The sequence below is a fragment of the Polyodon spathula genome, chromosome 6, assembly GCF_017654505.1.
Source record: "Polyodon spathula isolate WHYD16114869_AA chromosome 6, ASM1765450v1, whole genome shotgun sequence".
NCBI lineage: Eukaryota > Metazoa > Chordata > Actinopteri > Acipenseriformes > Polyodontidae > Polyodon > Polyodon spathula.
In genome coordinates, this window is record NC_054539.1 from 25,804,320 (window position 1) to 25,823,845 (window position 19,526).

Genomic DNA, 19,526 nt, shown 5'->3' on the forward strand with positions numbered 1-19,526 from the left:
CAATACGTTATACTGAAATCCTTCCCCATCAAAGTTACCGTCTACTACATTTCCCAAAACGAATTGCAGTGTGGACTGTCGTGAGTGGGTAGAAGGAAGGTACAGTAAATAACCTCTCTGCAGTCTCTACAGATAGACGCATATTTTAATTACGTACATTTCTAGATTCAAGAAAATATAAAAAATGGACAACTCTGGAAAAGAGAAGGAAGCTATCCAACTTATGGCAGAAGCAGAGAAGAGAGTGAAATCCTCGCATTCATTTTTGGGAGGTTTGTTTGGGTAAGGAGGCTAGGGCCGGTACTGCATTGCATTGAATAAGCTGGGGGAGGGTGTGTTTGTATAAACCATTCATTTGTGGCTTTCAGAAGATCTGTCCAGTTTATGTATATAAAAAAAAAATATGGAAAATCGCTGTAGCAGATTCGTGAGTGTTTAAATAAAAAATACAATACAAAAAATACGTGTCAGGCCTTCCACCGTCTTATATATATATTTTTTTTTCAGTGTAAGTTTAAATGTATATTACCAACGCCAGTTTTTCATGAAACTATATTTTATTGAAATCCTGGGAATTTTATATTTGCCTTATATTTAAAAAAAAAAAAAAAAAAAAAAAAAAAAAAAAAACTAACTGGGTGGGTGTCAGTAAATAAATTAAAGCGCAGGCGTGCACTGGTAGTAAGCAACACAGCTCCCTTTAATTTTAGTAAGATATGTTATTAACGTATTCCATTTCTTCTTGATTTATTTTTTCCCCCTTATTTATGTTTGAGATGGTTGTGTTTCTATTCAAGCAGCTTGGAACAGTTAAAGGTATACAGTGAGCACATAATTAAAAAGACAATATTCTGTTAGAATTTTTTGTTTCTTTTAAACAAGTAAATCTTTTTCCTTTTTCATTCAAATTTACCATAATTATTATTTTTTTAATTTAAATTCCTTTGGAATTTGTTTCATTTGTTATAAACTGATCATAGATAGAATCATCTGGATGCAAACAAAGCAGAAAATGATATTTGCATTTTACAGTATATTGGTTTAGCAGACCCCTAGATAATCCAAAATAAAGACCATGATAATGTATTTACTGTGGACTTGCAAATTATATAACAATAAATGTGGCACTGTATAAGTAATGTCCAAAAAGTGATATCCTTTTATTGTACGGTCACTGTTTTAAGAAAATTCAGAGTTAAGTAGTTTACTGTAGCATCTTTATATAATATGTATATATCTATATCTATATATATATTGTGATGTACTCTGACCTTTTCAGCCGGAGTCCACGTTGTTCTTTCAAACAGGTGTCTGTTTCTTTAATTATTACACGACGCAATGGAAGTGCTCTGTAAACGCCGTGGCGTACGTTTATTAGCAAACAGAAGTTATAAACAAACAAAAACATAAAACAAAACCTAGCCCTTCTTTAGGCGCTAATTAAACTGGTTAACAGTAGTTCTATCTAATGCAGGGCAGGGTAAGCCTGTTCCCCTGTTTAAATCAATTCCATAAATCACCTAAACCAAATCACATTCAAGCACTTTTGTCAGAACTCGTACCTTTGTTTCAACACACCTTTCCACCAATCAGTTTCTTTCCTCGCTCTCCGTTTCAACCCTCTCCCCTGAACACACCAACTGAAAACCTTTTTAACCCCAACTTGATCACTCACATCTGATCAGCATTTGCCCATTCAATACACAATTAAGCAATTGTTACCTTAACTATACAATTAAGCAATTGTTACATTAACTATACAATTAAGCAATTGTTACATTCGTCATCATACAATGTGTGTGGCTATCCCCAGGGTCCAAAAGCCTCCAAATTGACGTTTGGTACATACACATCATCACACACCCTCCCCCTCTGCACGATCCCGTGGGGTCGGGCATACAAGATTTTTGCTGGCTGTGGAAACCTAGACAGGAAATCAGCATTTACGTGTTCTTTACCTTTTCTATGTATTAAGTCAAAACAGTAGGGCTGTAATGTTAAAAACCACCTGGTTATTCTCGCATTCTTGTCTTTCTGACGATACATCCATTGTAATGGGGCATGGTCTGTAACCAGAGTAAATCTCCTTCCCCAGAGATAATACCTCAACGAGTCCACTGCCCACTTGACAGCTAAGCACTCCTTTTCTATTGTGGCATATGTTTTTTCCCTTGGTAGGAGCTTTCTGCTCAAAAATAAAACAGGATGTTCCTCCCCCTCACAGGACTGTGATAACACTGCCCCTAGACCCACTTCCGAAGCATCTGTTTGTAATACAAACGGTTTATCAAAGTCAGGACTTATCAAAACAGGCTCAGAGCACAGTGCTGATTTCAAGTCTAAAAATGCCCTTTCAGCCTCTGCTGACCATTTTACCATGTTAGACGCGGAGGCTTTAGTGAGTTCCGTTAAGGGCACAGCTCTTGAGGCAAAGTTTTCAATGAACCGGCGATAATAGCCAATAAGTCCGAGAAAGGCTCGGACTTGTTTTTTGTTCACTGGACGGGCACAAGACAAAACGGCTTCAATTTTGCTTTGCTGTGGTCTAATTAAGCCACGTCCGAGTGAAAACCCCAGATATTTTGTCTCCTGCAGAGCGAATGCACACTTCTTTTTATTAGCTGTTAAGCCTGCTTCCCTTAACGATCTCAATACCGCTTCCACTTTGTATACATGAGACTCCCAATCAATGCTAAAAATGACCACATCGTCAAGATAAGCTGCTGCATAGTGACTATGTGGCCTGAGTATCCTGTTCATAAGCCTTTGAAATGTGGCTGGTGCGCCATGCAGACCAAAAGGCAACACTGTAAACTGGAACAAACCCTGTGGAGTTACAAATGCTGTTTTTTCTTTCGACTCTGGTGACAACGGCACCTGCCAATAGCCTTTGGTCAAGTCAAGTGTGGTGATATACTTTGCTTTTCCCAACCTTTCTAGCAATTCATCCACCCTCGGCATTGGGTATGCATCAAATTTTGATATTTCATTCACTTTTCTGAAATCCATACAAAACCTTATAGTTCCATCAGGTTTTGGCACCATCAACACCGGGCTGCACCAGTCACTATTTGATTCCTCAATTACTTGTAATTCCAACATCGTTTTTATTTCTTTAGCCAGATCACCCTGTTTTGACTCTGGAATTCGAAATGGTTTCATCCTGACTCGGGCTCCCACAGGGGTAATAATACTATGGGATATAAGATTAGTTCTCCCTGGCAAGTCTGAGAACACGTCGTCATATCTATTAATTAGTTCTTCAATTTTAGTACTCTGTTCCGCAGTCAAGTGTTTACCAATTTTTATTTCAGTTACACTTGTCGTGCCCGGCAACTCAGGACCCAGTTCTAACTCTTCATACTGTACTGTGCCTACTAAAGGTTCCCTGTCTACCCACGGTTTCAGCAGATTGACATGGTAAATCTGGTATGGTTTCCTTTTCCCTGTCTGGCACACCTTATAGTTTACATTACTTAACTTCTCCACTATTTGGAAAGGTCCCTGCCATTTAGCCAAAAACTTGTGTGCATGTGAAGGCAGCAAAACTAACACTTTGTCTCCCACTTTAAACTCTCTTAAACGAGCACCGGCGTTATACGACGTCTTTTGTAGTTCTTGTGCTCTGACCAGATTTTCATTCACCAGCCTGCTGACCTTTTCCATTCTATCTCTCATTTTTAATACATACTCAACCAGATTGTCCCCTCTAGGTGGTGTCCCCTCCCACACTTCTTTGACAACATCTAAGATTCCCCTCGGCTGTCTCCCATACAACAATTCAAACGGGGAAAACCCAGTTGACGCTTGAGGAACCTCTCTGATAGCGAACATAAGATAAGGAAGAAAACTATCCCAGTCTTTGCCATCTATGCGCATTACCTTTTTTATCATTTGTTTTAACGTTTTATTAAACCGTTCCACCAAACCATCCGTTTGTGGGTGGTGAACAGAGGTAGTAATTTTTTTTACTTTGCACAACTTACACATCTCTTTCATAACTATGGACATAAAGGGGGTCCCTTGGTCGGTAAGGATCTCTTTAGGGAAACCGACCCTAGAAAAGACCTGTATCAGCGCTTGTGCTATGTTCATTGAATTAGTATTCCTTAACGGTATAGCCTCTGGGTATCTAGTGGCATAATCCACAATGACCAGAATGTACTGGAACCCTGTTTTAGACTTTTCCAGGGGCCCAATTAAGTCCATTCCCACTCTCTCAAATGGCACGTCTATGACAGGTAACGGGACTAGCGGGGCTCGAGTAGGTTTCCTGCCAGCGACTAGTTGACATTCTGGGCAAGCTATACAAAACCGCTCTACATCTTTATAGACTCCCGGCCAATGAAACCGCATCATTACCCGGTCTCTGGTTTTCTGTGTGCCTAAATGCCCTCCTAACAGATGGCTGTGTGCCAGCTGTAGTATTAAACTTTTAAACTTACTTGGCACCAGTAACTGTTCTAACCACTCCCCACATTCAGTTCTAGTGACCCGATACAAGAGATCATTTTTAACAATGAAATGGGGTACAGTCACAGTGTCCCTATTTTCCCAATAACATTCGTCCGGTACCACAGCTTGATTAAAGGCATATTGTAAGATTTTATCTTCTACTTGTTCCCGTTTGAAGTCAAAAGTAGACACTGCTAGCTCCTCCCACATCTCGGGGAGGTTATCTTCTAAATTTCCCCGTGACTCAGATTCCCTGTTAGGCTGCCCTGCACGCTTTTGGGGATCTGTACTTTTGCTTGTATACTTCCCCCCAGGGAGCCTTTGCGGCTTAGCTTGGGTCCTACACTTTTGACTTCGTGTCTTCCTAGTTTTTCCAGGTTCAGCTAGTACCTCCTCGTCAAACGGAAACAACTCAGACAATTCTTGGTCCTGGCCACTAGATGGCCCCGACTCCTTACTGGCAACAAAAACCTCTCGTAACTGTACTAAGCGAGCAAATTCGGTACAATCACGACCTACAATCACTGGATAAGGAAGCCTAGGTAACACCCCCACTTTTAACTTTACTTCCTGGGAACCTATTTTTAGATTTACGGTGGTGGCTGGGTAGGTTTTAATATCACCGTGAATGCACATTATTCGTACCCCCGCCTGGTCTATAGAAAAGTGTTCCCCCACCAGGTCAGCGGATATCAAGCTCTGCCCACAGCCTGAATCTAATAAAGCTACTGTGCTTTTATCCCCTATTTTAACAGCAACCACATACTCTGTTTTTGGTGAACTGCATGAAAATAAGTTATTTACCGTAGTAACCACATGACAGTCCATTGACTCTACCTTCTCCCTTTCGGGACAATTTCTGGCAATGTGCCCCCAACCATTACATTTAAAACATTGCACACTGTTATACGGAAAACTCTGCATTTCAAACAATTTATTCTCCCCTGCCCAAGGTCCCTTCACAGTTCTAGACCGCTCTTCAGCGCCCCCTTTTTCCCACACATTCTTACCGGGATTCTCGGCGGTGCGTTGTTTCGGGCTTGAGGGGCGCCAGTTGCTTTTGGCAAAACGAAATGTGGGCTGGGCAATTTCCAGGGCAGTGAGTTGGCGCTCGACCAGAGCGATTAGTTCATCTGCAGTGCTTGGACTGCCCTGTGCCACCCATTTTCGTAAACCCACTGGAAGGCTTCTTAGATAATGGTCCAGGACCAGTATTTCCACAACCCGCGCTGAGCTATTCTTCTCGGGTTGAAGCCACCTACGGGCTAAGTGGATTAAGTCAAATAGCTGTGACCTTGGTGCTTTTCCATCTTCATATTTCCAAGCGTGAAAGCGTTGAGCCCTCACCGCTGCGGTGACCCCCGCTCTTGCTAAAATCTCAGCTTTCAGAAGATTATAATTAGCTGCTTCTGTTAGCTCCAAATCAAAATAAGCTTTTTGAGCCTCTCCACTCAAAAACGGCGCAACAATGCCTGCCCACTGTTCAGGTGGCCAAGCCTCTCGCTCGGCGGTCCTTTCGAAAGCCAAAAGGTAAGCTTCCACGTCATCTGCTGGGTTCATTTTCTGTAAAACATGACTAGCTCGTATAGGACGTGGTCCCTCAGAAGCTGCTCCCACCCGGTCTCCAGAATTCATCTGGCTCCATAGTTGTCTCCATTCTTGACGATCCTGCGCCGCTTGTTCTGCCAGGACTTTGGTATGCTCCTGTAAAGCCGCTGTGGCATGTTGCTGCGCTGTCGTTGCCTGTATAACTGTTTTAAGTAACTCTTCCATGTTGAGGGGTTCTCACTCAAAAAAAAAAAAAAAAAAAACAGAGCCCCACTTCTGGTACCAAATGTGATGTACTCTGACCTTTTCAGCCGGAGTCCACGTTGTTCTTTCAAACAGGTGTCTGTTTCTTTAATTATTACACGACGCAATGGAAGTGCTCTGTAAACGCCGTGGCGTACGTTTATTAGCAAACAGAAGTTATAAACAAACAAAAACATAAAACAAAACCTAGCCCTTCTTTAGGCGCTAATTAAACTGGTTAATAGTAGTTCTATCTAATGCAGGGCAGGGTAAGCCTGTTCCCCTGTTTAAATCAATTCCATAAATCACCTAAACCAAATCACATTCAAGCACTTTTGTCAGAACTCGTACCTTTGTTTCGACACACCTTTCCACCGATCAGTTTCTTTCCTCGCTCTCCGTTTCAACCCTCTCCCCTGAACACACCAACTGAAAACCTTTTTAACCCCAACTTGATCACTCACATCTGATCAGCATTTGCCCATTAAATACACAATTAAGCAATTGTTACCTTAACTATACAATTAAGCAATTGTTACCTTAACTATACAATTAAGCAATTGTTACATTCGTCATCATACAATGTGTGTGGCTAGCCCCAGGGTCCAAAAGCCTCCAAATTGACGTTTGGTACATACACATCATCACAATATATATATATATATATATATATATATATATATATATATATATATATATATATATATATATATATAATATGCTACTTTAAATCAACTTCAAGTTAAGACTGATATCTGACGAAACAGAACCAGGTCACAATATGTAAGAGCTAGCCAGTAATAAATATTTGTGTGACTGCAGTGTACCCCGTGAACCAGGCTGCGTTCTGTTTAACTCATTGTAAATCATCTTTAAGACCGCAGTGTGCGCTTCACACAGATGTGTAGCTAATTTTAGTAGTAATTCGGGATATATATGATGATTTAAGTGATACTGTAACTTAAGTCAAGATGTCAAGCCACTTAGTTCAAACTTCTTTTCTCGGAACGGTTGCAGGTGTGCCGTTGTTTTCAGCACGTCCTGTTGAAATGTATTAAATGTGCAGTTTTGCAAAATACTGTACAGGCATCTAAAAGCCTCCCACAAATATTGCTCTGTTCTAAAACAATGTATTTGTGTGTGCAGTAGTATAATATGTAAACAACACAATGCCTGTGTCCCTGGCATATAAATAAAGTTTAGCTTGTAATTTGGGATTTTTTAATTGTACAAATAATGCTATATTTTGCAGTAATGTTACTGTACCACAACAGTCTCTCTAGCTGATATCTTGCCACTGTAATACAGCCTTGCAATGCTGTTTAGATGTGGCTTTGCTTCTGTGATGAGGACTGTAGCCTGTAACTCCACAGAACAATAGTAACCAGATGTATAAACTTAAAACAAACAGTTAAGGCAATGCATATCCTAAGCTGCATTTCACTGTGCTATGATTGCTGATGCTGAGGAAGGCTGTGACTGAATTAAACATGTAGCAATATAAAACAGGAAACTGGAAAATGGGATCGGAGGATTGAAAAAAAAAATATTGGTCATTCTAAATTGGAGAGAAAATGGTGGGGGCGGTGTAAAATAATTGGGCACTCAAAATAAAACAGGTTTTTTTTATTGATTCAGAGGACTGAACACTTATGGTTGGTTTCACAATCCTCAATTAGCACTAGTCTTGAAATACCGCAACTTAAGTAGTCCCAAGTTTAGTGCTAATCGGGGTCTGTGAAATCAGACATTAAAGGAGCTAGGAATAAAGTCAGCAGAGAGTAAATATCAAGCAAATGGGTACAGTAACATGGTGCAGTTCCCAACTAATGCAGTGCCCAGTGACTAAAAACATTGCTTGATGCCTAACTGGAGGTGATTGTGCTCTGTAGGAGGTGAGATTAATAATGCTTTACCCATTTTCACTAGTTTTCAGACAGCATGTATTCAGGGGTAATAATCCTTTTATATAATAGTAAAAAAGCACACCAGGTTAGACAGGGTGAAGTTTTATGCACAAATTCACATACAGTAAGAAGCCTTGTTTTCACATAACATGGTTCAGCTTAATTCAGAAAGGTGCATTCACAAAAAGAAAGACATTTGCTGGGTGGAAGAGCAGAGCTGGACAGTTAGTCTGTTAAGCGTTGCCTTGCGCTTGTCAGAAGGCAGACTGTAGGTGTGCATCAACTAAGTGTAAGCCCATTAATTAAAATATCTGTATTGTACCTGTAATTAGAGATTAGAACCTGGGGTAATGATCGTTGTTGAATATCACACTTTTTTGTTTCCAGAACCCATGCTAGTGGTACAGTTTAGTATTTACTTCAGCTTTGGTTGTTCTTCACATTGTAACTGAACTGTGAAGTCTTGCAGGAACAAGAGGATATGACCTTGTGGCATCTTGCCAGAGGACAGCAGACCTCCCACGTACTGCCCTCTTCCCCTACTTCAGCACCCGTGCTTCAGTTTGGAACTGCATACAACGGTGTGTGAGGACACTTCAGTGAAAAGACGCTGACATTATTAACCTACAGTAATGTCTTATATAATTTTGAAAAACTGGTCTAAGAATTGATACCATTTTTTAGAATACCAACTGTAGCATTTTTTCATTTTTTGGTTGCTGTTAAGTGTGGATTAAGTAGTTTGATCCAATCAACTAAACGGTATTCTTACATTGTCCTGCTGAGGCACCCAGAGCAGGAAGCTGACAGAGACGCAGACAGGCAGGTACTTGCGGGTTGATGAGCTGCGGCGCGCTTTTATTCAAAATAAAATAAACAAAACAGTTATGCTCACTGAATAAAAATAAAAATGTTTAACAAAACAAACAAATACCACCAAAACCAAGTACTGCTCTGTTTATTTTTACTTTCTTTTTTACTTTTGTTTTCTCTCAAACACCCGCTCTCGTTCCTCCTTCTTGAACACCTACCTTGAACAACAAAAGCCGCAGATTTTTATACATGTGGTCATCTCCAGATTAGTAATACCTGAATTAAGCTGGTGGTGATCACATTTCGCACGGGAGTTTAATTTGCATGTCAGTAATCACCAACTGCCAACCACGCATTTTCACGAGCTGTCTGGCAGAGACGAGCTGCTAATACCGCCTCTACCAGGCCACATTTAAATCAACAATATTTCCTCCTGTAAATAATCCCAAACCATACAATAAAACACAGTGCATTTACGTACACCCATAAATTCACCTGTTCTAAAAACATTTTTAGCAGGGCTTTGCCCTGCCCCATATTGATGTGCAGGGCTCTGCCATGCCACACTTGTCTAGAAAGGTTGGAGGATAGAAATTAGAAATGCTGCTAGTAAGGCAACTATGAGCAGCCAGGTCAGCACTGATTCAACACAAGTCTTTTATCCTGTAACAGAATAAATGCCAGGCATGCTGTTTGACACTTTTGTGTAAAAAGTACCACCCATTTACACAGAAGTTCATACTACATGAGTCAGTTTTTTTTGTTTTTTTGTCCAGCCTGTGTTTTACTCATTACATATCTAGGGTCATCTTGATTTTACTTGTTCATCGGAGCTAAAAGTAAGGAAATGTTTCAATGATCAAAGAGAAGCTCAATATAATAAACATCTGGAGGAGTGCTACACTTTGAGTGGTCTATGGGGGCCAAAACAGAGTTACAGTATACAATTCTAGCTTATTGTATGCAGTAGTGCCATTTCCCCCTAATGTCTGACATAGGCTACTTCTCTTAGATGCATATAGCCTGTTAAAGGTCTATTATTTAATGGTCTTCCTAAATTGTGTTTTTAGGGGAAACTCTAAAGTGGAAGAAGCATGTGAGATGTACGCAAGGGCAGCAAATATGTTTAAGATGGCCAAGAATTGGAATGGTAAGTTTTAGTTGTTTTTAAATTAACAATAATAATAATAATAATAATAATAATAATAATAATAATAATAAGGTCATTTTTCATTTATTTATCAGTACAGGAAGTTTATTTTTTAACTTGCATCACATATCATAAATATTGTCAAGGAAAAGTTCAATATTGAATTACATTATTTACAGTAATAAAGCCTCTTCACATCTATAGGACTGGTGCATTTTCTGTTTGGTGTAGTTTTTTTGCGACCTCTGCTGATTAGTTGTGTTTTTATTGCACAGTTAAAATCACAAAAACACAACCAGTGCCAGAAATTTGCTGTCATTTGGAATTCAAATTATGAAGTAATTCCAAAAGAAATATCCAACCCTGTGGAATTCATCCTTTTAAATGGGCCGTCTCAATGTTGGACAGTACTTTTCCTTTTTAGAATCAGTTTCTTATAAAACTTAATGGTTTCCTTTATTTTTTTTCAGCTGCAGGAAGTGCCTTCTGCCAGGCAGCCAAGCTCCACATGCAGCTTCAGAGCAAACATGATTCTGCCACCAGCTTCGTAGACGCGGGGAATGCTTACAAGAAGGCAGATCCACAGGGTGAGAAATTTAAATTTTTTTATTGAAGCAAAGATCTGATTCTCTAGTATATACAGCTGTGGCCAGAAGTTTTGCATTACCTTGAATTTTACGATTGCGACATTAGTAAAAAGAAAAAGAAAAAAAAAACTATATGAACAGAATTTTGATCTTTTATTTATCAAAGAAACTCCAAAATGATATTGCAAAAGTGTACCGGAAGCCATAATAGTAGTACAGTATTTCATGTTAGATTTCAAAATGTCAAATTTTTCAGTTTGCAGGTTATTGAAACCTACAAAGTAGTGTGTAATTCAATATGTTAACGTAACTTTATTTGGCAGGTTTCATTTGACTTTGGGGAAACAAAATGAGTTAATTCTATAGAGCGATGCAAAACCTTTGGCCATAGCTGTACAGGGTCGAGTTTTAGATTTTAGTAAAAATTGTGGAGATTTATGACCAAAAACCAATTTTATTATCAACCTGAAATGGCTGGATCAACAAACAGTCAAAGCTACTATAGTGGACCTGGTGCTTGTGTATAAACCTTCATCCACACAAGTGGAAAATCTGCTGTTTCATCAAATTTAGCAACCTGTATCGGTAGATATTTAGTGGACATGCATGTCTTGAGCTGGACTTCCAAATAAGTCTGATGTGCCTTTCTCCTTAAAGGCTTTGCCTGATGCGATTTTGATTATTTTGAGGATCAAACTCTTATTTCAAACATATACATTACTGCAGAGCCCAGTTGCTTAATGGGATTATGGTGTTTGTGTTGTAAACTCGTTATATCAACACATAATAATGTATTTACTTACACCACTGCTACCAACAACAGAATGCGGGATAATTTAAATGAGGCTACTGTGCTTTAATGCTGTCTCAGTAATTTCTGGCTTTACATTTGTATATGAAAGCAATATAACTTTTTCATTCTGATTTATTTCCTTCTTGGATAATATTAGTATCCCTTTTAATTAACTGAATTAGGATGCAAGTATGTTTGCAATAGAGGGCTTTCTGTTGAGCTTGTTCACTTGATTGTGTTGTGATGAGTATATTGATTTTTTTCATTCCTCTTTCCAAATGCACACCCAATAGAGGCTATCAACTGCTTAAATGCAGCCATCGACATATACACAGATATGGTAAGAATCCTGTGAATTTGTAAACACCTGGAGTAAGAAATGTAAATAACCTTTGTCTTGTATTGGGCTGTTTGTGCTGTGTTTTTTATGTCTTTGAAGGTTATCTAATTTGTGTAAATTTTGATTCACAGGGAAGGTTCACCATTGCTGCTAAACACCACATCACAATTGCTGAAATTTATGAATCTGAATTGGTTGATATCGAAAAGGTAATATGTGTTCATCTAAATGGAAAGAAACCACACAAATGAAAATTGAGATGTATATTGTAAGCCATATTTTAACTGTTTCTGCAACTGCCTTGTTTTGTAATTCAGTATCACAATTGTTTTATTACTCTTATGTGTGGTATTTTATATTGACTGTGCAAAATTATAATGCAAGCTCATTGTCTAACACATTTCTGTACTTGAATTTCCTTTTAAGGTTTACAAATGATTAATAGTATTCAAAAGTAGTTGTTTTCTATCTATTGAAACGCCTATAACCACCTATACACTTTTTGGTAAGCCACTGAGCAAAACCACACAGAGAAATTAATGTCACAGAACACTAAAAGGTAATACAGTAGCACATCAAGAGAATTGTAGCACCGAGTTATGCAGTGGCATAGATGTTGCTACAAAAGGAAACAAACAGAAATAACCTTATATCATTGTTTAATTGTTTTGTTGCAGGCAATTGCACACTATGAGCAGGCAGCAGATTATTACAAAGGGGAAGAATCTAACAGGTTAGGGCCTGAGGGCAGTACTTTTTTCATTCAAGCACCACTGTGAACTACAGTGCTCCTTCAATATTTCACGATTTGAGAATTCACAAATTTGGTTAGTTCAGTTAGGCCATGTTGACAATACATTTTACCAGTACTATATTTTTTCTGTATAAAGCCCCTTCATTATTTCACCCTTTTTTAATTTCAGTTTTTTGCCAGAACAGAGCTTTCTGGTGTAATTTATAACTTTGTTTAATGGCAAGTAGTACCTGGAGCATGCAGGTTTCAAAATGTGGAGGGTTTCAGCTATATATACGTTTGAGTAATGTTAACGTGATTGGAGAGCATTTTGGTCAAATAACAAGGTCACATCTGTGTTGTAGTTCGGCAAACAAGTGTCTGCTGAAGGTGGCTTCATATGGTGCACAGCTGGAGCAATACCAGAAGGCTATTGAAATCTATGAGCAGGTCTGTATTTTGAATGTGCATTAAAACAAGTATATCTCTTAAAGCGTTTAAGTTTGTCATAGTCTTACATATTGAAAACATACAATTTAGTATTTTACTTGGGGGAAAATAGAACATTACTGTAACCCTACTGTTTAAAATAAAAGTTTAAGCAAAAAAAAAAAAAAACCACCAAAAAAAAGCCACGTACAAACACTTTTACACATTTTGTATCTTCCAGGTTGGGACTAACACTATGGATAACCCCTTACTGAAATACAGTGCAAAAGAGTATTTCTTTAAGGCTGCACTGTGTCATTTTATTGTCGATGAGCTAAATGCCAAGGTATGCTTACTGTTTGATCTTTCTAAATTATTTTCATGTTAAATTATTTGCAGTACCTTTTGATTCCTGACAAATTCTGCATTTTGAGCTCTGTGAAAACTAAAATCTTGGTTACGAACATCACCTTTCTGAATGCTGTTTTGCCCTTCTATGCTCCACCCGCTCCAGGTTACTTTTGCAAAGCTGTTTTATGGTAACATGTAGTTGAAGGACAGCTAAGGATAAAGCTAATGAAAATCAAGCTTGGCTTTGAAACAGCTCCAGACATGTACACAATCGCACCATATGCTATAGCAGGCAAGCTCCATAACAGCTTATTCAGTTTAGTGAGGAGACATTTTTTTGGTCTAATGTTGTAAGTTTTTTTTTTGTTTGTTTGTTTGTTTGTTTTTTTTGTTTTTTTCCATATTTAGCTTGCTGTTGAGAAGTATGAAGAAATGTTTCCTGCATTTGCTGATTCAAGAGAATGCAAGCTAGTGAAGGTACATTAGATATAATTGGCAGCTGTACTTGAATGATGACATTGAATAGGACTCCTTGTTGAAACATTTGTCATTTAATTTGAGTTTCTTTTAGCATTTTGTAATTCAGCTATATTGAGCATTTAATAGTTATGGATGATAAAAGATAAGAACTCATAAAACCTTTCCTGGAATCTGGGCAGGAAAAATAAATCTGCAATCCAGAGGTTTATATGCAGAATAATTAATATGATCAATGGAATTGTGTAATGGGTACCGACTTCTTAAATCAAATAAATTAAAAATAACCTGCTTGCACACAATTCCCCAGTTCACAGGTATTTACCTCCTGCATGTTATCCCCCTCATCTGTGCTGGGAGGTGAGGATATTTAGAAAGTGAAGTAACCCATACTGTGCAAGCCATCTGCCATGAGTAGGGAATAATAGGATGTCATTGTAAACTGACTTGTAGGGCCATTGCAAAGCAGCAACAATAACTCTGCTTCTGTTCATTGCTTTGTTTGTTTGTTTTGTGTTTTGAATAGAAACTGCTTGAGGCACATGAAGAGCAGAACAGTGAAGCCTTTACAGAGGCGGTAAGTGCCATTCTGATTGATCTGCAGCTTGACCTACTATGTATTAAAAAAAGAAACCTAATCACTACTTTAAGGTGTATGTGATTTGTTTAACTATCTGTGAAATTCATCAAATATCTTATTTAAGCAATCTTGTCCATGTAATAACAGTTAATTTGTTGGGAGGGCTGTGAGGGACACTCGTCTTTAAATATATATATCTATATATCTATACTATATATTATATATATATATATACACACAACATCACACAGCGGCTCTCAAAAGTATTCACCCCCCTTGGACTTTTCCACATTTTATTGTGTTACAACATGGAATCAAAATGGATTTAATTAGGAGTTTTGTCAAATGTCAAAGTGAAATATAAAATCTACAAATTGTTCTAAATTAATTACAAATATAAAACCGATAATTGATTGCATAAGTATTCACCCCCTTGAGTCAATACACAGTGCCTATAGCAATCCTACACCCCGTTGAACTTTTTTCACATTTTGTTGTGTCCGTGCCTCAGAGTTTCATGCCTTTAAATGCATACATTTTTTCCACTTATCTACACACCATACTCCATACTGTTAAGGGGTAACAAGTTTTTATTGAGAAAAAAATTAGATATTAAAAATACAAAACTGAAAGATCATAGTTGGATAAGTTTCCACGCCCCTGAGTTAACACTTGGTGGAAGCACCTTTGGCAGCAATTACAGCTGTGATTCTGTGGAGATAGGTCTCTACCAACTTTGCACACCTAGATTTGGCAATGTTTGACCATTCTTCTTCACAAAACTGTTCAAGCTCTGTCAAGTGCCTTGAAGGAGCATTGATGGACATCTATATTCAAGTCATGCCACAAATTTTCGATTGGATTTAGGTCGGGGCTTTGACTGGGCCACTCAAGGACATTTACTTTTTTGTCCCTTAGCCACTCCAGTGTAGCTTTGGCTGCGTGCTTTGGGTCGTTGTCATGCTGAAAGGTGAACTTCCGTCCCAGTTTCAGCTTTCTTGCAGAGGGCAGCAGCTTTTCCTCAAGGACTTCTCTGTACGTTGCTCCATTCATTTTTGTTTCTATCCTGAGTGCCCCAGTCCCTGCCGATGAGAAGCATCCCCATAACATGATGCTGCCACCACCATGCTTCACAGTAGGGATGTTCTTTGGGTGATGCGATGTGTTGAGTTTGCACCAAACATAACGCTTTGCATTTAGGCTAAAAAGTTCCATTTTAGTTTCTTCAGACCACAAAACTTTTTGCCACATGGCTACAGAATCTCCTGTGTGGTTTTTTGCATACTTCAAACGGGATTCAAGGTGGGCTTTCTTGAGTAATGGCTTCCTTCTTGCCATCCTGCCCTACAGGCCAGATTTGTGGAGTGCTTGGGATATTGTCACATGATCACTTTGACCAGTCTTGGCCATAAAAGCCTATAGCTGTTACAAAGTTGCCATTGGCCTCTTGGTAGCCTCTTTGATCAGTCTCCTTCTTGCTCGGTCATCCAGTTTGGAGGGACAGCGTGATCTAGGCAGGGTCTTGGTGGTGCAATCCACCTTCCACTTCTTAATAATCGTCTTGACCGTGTTCGAAGGGATATTCAAGGCCTTTGATATTATATTTTTATACCCATTCCCTGATCTGTGCCTTTCAACAACTGCCCCTTCTGCTATGCTGTCTCTGCCCGTGTTCTGAGCAATATAATGCCTTGTATTACTTTTTGAAAAGGAACAAATATCCAGATGAATATTTTAACTGAGCAAATTTCAAAACATGAAAATCCTGTGTTTGTCCCAGCACTTATATTCCACATGCTGTATTTTATATAATCATTGTTACACTCATGCTTTAATGAGTGGATATGCTTATTTTCATGTATTTTTCAATCATATCTATCCATCTGTTAGGTCAAAGAATTTGATTCTGTATCTCGTTTGGACCAGTGGCTAACTACCATGCTGCTTCGTCTTAAAAAGACCATCCAGGGCGATGCAGGGGACCTCAAATGAGAAACTGGAGCATATTGTGGCATGCCGCCTAATTTTATGTTTTGTTTTGTGCAATGTCCGATGACCATTATTGGGTACATTATGTGTTCAGTGCTAATAGCTGCATTTTTATTTCCTTTAAACCAAAATACTTGAGTATTTTTGAATCAAGCTGTAATCTGAGTTGCCCCTGTTTACCCCTTTGTTTTCCTGAGTAGAATAAGGAGTGGGATCAGTTGAAGGTTGTCTTCCCCTTAAGTGCTTCTAAATACAAATCATTACATTTCATGAAAATGTAGCTACAGAATATGTAGCCTTGAACAGTTTCTACAACTGGCAACCAAGAAAAAAGCCATTCCAGAGACAAACGTTCCAACTAGTTAAAATTTCCACTTTCTCATATAATTACGTGTGTAGTACTAGTGCAAGTACTTGCGTGATGTACAGTTGTAATTATTTGATAATTTACAGTGAGGATTAATCCATATGTTTTTTATATTAATAAATATAGATTTAAAATAATACACATCAGTTTCTTCCTTTTGTTGAATTATGCTGTGTAGATAAGAATGGTTCATTTGTACCTTGTTCATGTTACGAATATTTATTATGACCTATTTGCAGTTTTGATGGACTGTACAAGCCTGGTTAGTTTTACAGTTTTGTGGTATGGTAAGCATGGCTTTTCCCTGTTTTTTTATTTTAAATTGGGGGGGGTGGGGATTGTCAGTTCAATTTGGTTTAGTAAACATTTTATGTTTTCAATGCTAATATCAAACATTACAGATGCTGATTTCGCTTGCTGTGTGTTTCCATCAAAAGCAATCCTGCTTTGGTGCTAAAATGTGCTTCATTCGTCTAGTTATTCTAGGATGGAAGTAGAGGGCACAATTGTACAGACCATAGTGATTTGAGTGGATGATGCTAGCGTGGCACAAAATATTTAACATTAGTTTTGTTTCATTGTAAAAACATTTAAGCAAAAAAGATAATATAAAATAACTTTTATGAAAGAACAAAGTTTTAAAAAACACAAAAAATGACATCTATTGCTCATCTGGTAGAATAGCAGCCGCATGGCTCGCAGGGAGAGACATACAGCGCAAGTTCATGTCCTGGCTGTGCGAAGTAGGCCAGTCTTTGCTGGGGACTCCAAAGGGAGCGTCGCAGTAGCCCAGGCGCTCCAGTGGCTTAGGGAGGTAAAACTGGCAGGGACTGTTTCTCCTCATCGCTCTACAGCAGACCATGCTGGCCAGGAGCCCAGTGTACTCTGGACGGACACCTGCAGGGCTGGCCTTTGTCCTCCAGAGGTCGGTAGCTCGCTGACATCCGCTCTCGAGTTCCTGGGTGAAAAAGGAAGCTGGTCGTGGAATCGGAGGACGCCCACTGAATCTTCGGGTCTCCTCAACCATGTGAGGAATTGCTGTGGCAAGGAGAAAAGCGATTGGGCATTCCAAATTGGGAGAAAATTGAGGGGATGGGGGGATTATAATTGGACACACCTAAATAAAATTTTAAAAAAGCCATCTAGACATCACTAGACCACTTTAAAATAAATAAATAATGTTTTTGCTCAACTTGGATTCAGCAGGAAAGTAATACTAATCTGTGTGTGTTGTTGTGATTTAGTTTTAAATATATAAAGCTTCACTTTTTTAAATGCTATTGCATTGAGAAGCACAACAGCTCAGTAATTGTTCCTAACACAGGAATGGTAGATGGTAAATCCAAAATTTAAAGTTATGCTTGGGATGGTTCCAGTCCCATTTGATTTGTAACATTCATTTTCTTTTTTAAAGTGATCTTTTGCAAACAAATGTACTGTACAACAGAGACGGTTGTTGATGTCAGAATATGCATTTCAAAGGATGCCCTAAATCTTACAGCAACACTAGTGTAGTGCTGTGATATACAGTTTTAAATGTCTCTGCTCCTCAAACGATTCACTTTCTGTTCATAGAAACCTGTTTTAATCTGTCTTGTCACCTTATATATTTTGTTTTATTAAGACTAAAAAAGTAAGCGAATGCACAATCTGGCATGATGGTCATTTAGACTTGTTGCGGTTTATTCCTTGATTTGTAGATGTTCCTTTTAATAACTATGGTTACACTTCCTGTTTTTTTTTTTCGTGTTTTTTGCACAGTTGTGAAAGCATGCATTCAAATCCTTTTGGTGTCATTGGTTCAATGAAAATAACCTCAAAATGTATAACATGTTTATTGCGTAAATGTATTGTGAATTTGTGGACCTGTTACAAAATACAATCTATAGCATGTTACATCATTGAACGTAATGCAAAGTGTTGTGAACCGCATTGAAACTGTTTCAAACAAAAGAACACCACGTAATAATTTATTGTTCCTTGCAGTCAAACAATTGCAGCACGTCATGAAGTCTCTTCTAAATGTAATGAAATGATTAGTCTTTCTCCACCAGCTCTAGCAATGTGTCAATGTATGTAAAACTGTACAGTAATAAAATAGATCTAAGAATAATGGTGTTGTGTGTTGAATTTGCACTGAATGAAAAGCCCTCATTCATAAAAACTGCATAAATCCAATGACGTAAATAATAAATATATACAAACGTTCCTTTTTTAACATTACAGTAGTTTAAAAAATATTTGAATTTTAAAGTCAGATAAAACTAACTGAATGCGTGAAGGATGTTGATCTTTGGTGGACATTAATAAATCTGCAATTTAAAATGGCTATAAACATAACAGCTGATTTATTTTAACGTGTCTGAATAGAGAACATTACATACAGGTGTACATAGAAATGTAGTTCCCTGCAACACTCAGCAGTCATGTCAGTATCCATATTTAAGATTAATATAACATGATTAAAGCATGTGGAAGAGAATGGTGTAACTGTCATATGTGCTGTATGACAATAACTGCTCAAAAGCTTGCTCAGTGATGGGTCCAGAGAAATTCACAGCAAATTTAAGAAAAACTGACTTGGCAGTAATTCAACCCTTCCTCCAGAATAATGCAGTTACCAACAATTACAAATGGCCAATTATGAAACTTTAAAAATGAGAGAAATGACCATTGTTGCCATCAAAAAAAAAGCATACAACACAGGCTTATTGGTGTAGGGGGGGGGGGGGGGGGGGGGGGGGGGGGGGACCAAAAACATATG

General features: G+C 38.3%; 1 protein-coding gene across 1 annotated transcript; it reads left to right on the top strand.

The window, feature by feature from the left end:
* The first annotated feature begins 53 nt into the window (after nucleotides 1-53).
* LOC121317064 (beta-soluble NSF attachment protein) lies at nucleotides 54-18,875 on the top strand. The gene is made up of 11 exons (XM_041252648.1): nucleotides 54-282; nucleotides 10,037-10,116; nucleotides 10,587-10,703; nucleotides 11,790-11,836; nucleotides 11,968-12,045; nucleotides 12,514-12,569; nucleotides 12,935-13,019; nucleotides 13,240-13,344; nucleotides 13,758-13,826; nucleotides 14,353-14,403; nucleotides 16,297-18,875. The coding sequence occupies exons 1-11, from the start codon at nucleotides 185-187 to the stop codon at nucleotides 16,396-16,398; spliced, it is 888 nt and encodes a 295-aa protein (XP_041108582.1). The 5' UTR covers nucleotides 54-184; the 3' UTR covers nucleotides 16,399-18,875.
* The last annotated feature ends 651 nt before the right edge of the window (nucleotides 18,876-19,526 follow it).

Bases quoted from the DNA above. Each gene is read 5' to 3' on its own strand.
- LOC121317064 (XM_041252648.1), top strand. From the start codon at position 185: ATGGACAACTCTGGAAAAGAGAAGGAAGCTATCCAACTTATGGCAGAA. The intron at 12,046-12,513 runs GTAATATGTGTT...GTTTTGTTGCAG, and splicing joins AATTGGTTGATATCGAAAAG to GCAATTGCACACTATGAGCA. The intron at 13,827-14,352 runs GTACATTAGATA...TGTTTTGAATAG, and splicing joins GAGAATGCAAGCTAGTGAAG to AAACTGCTTGAGGCACATGA.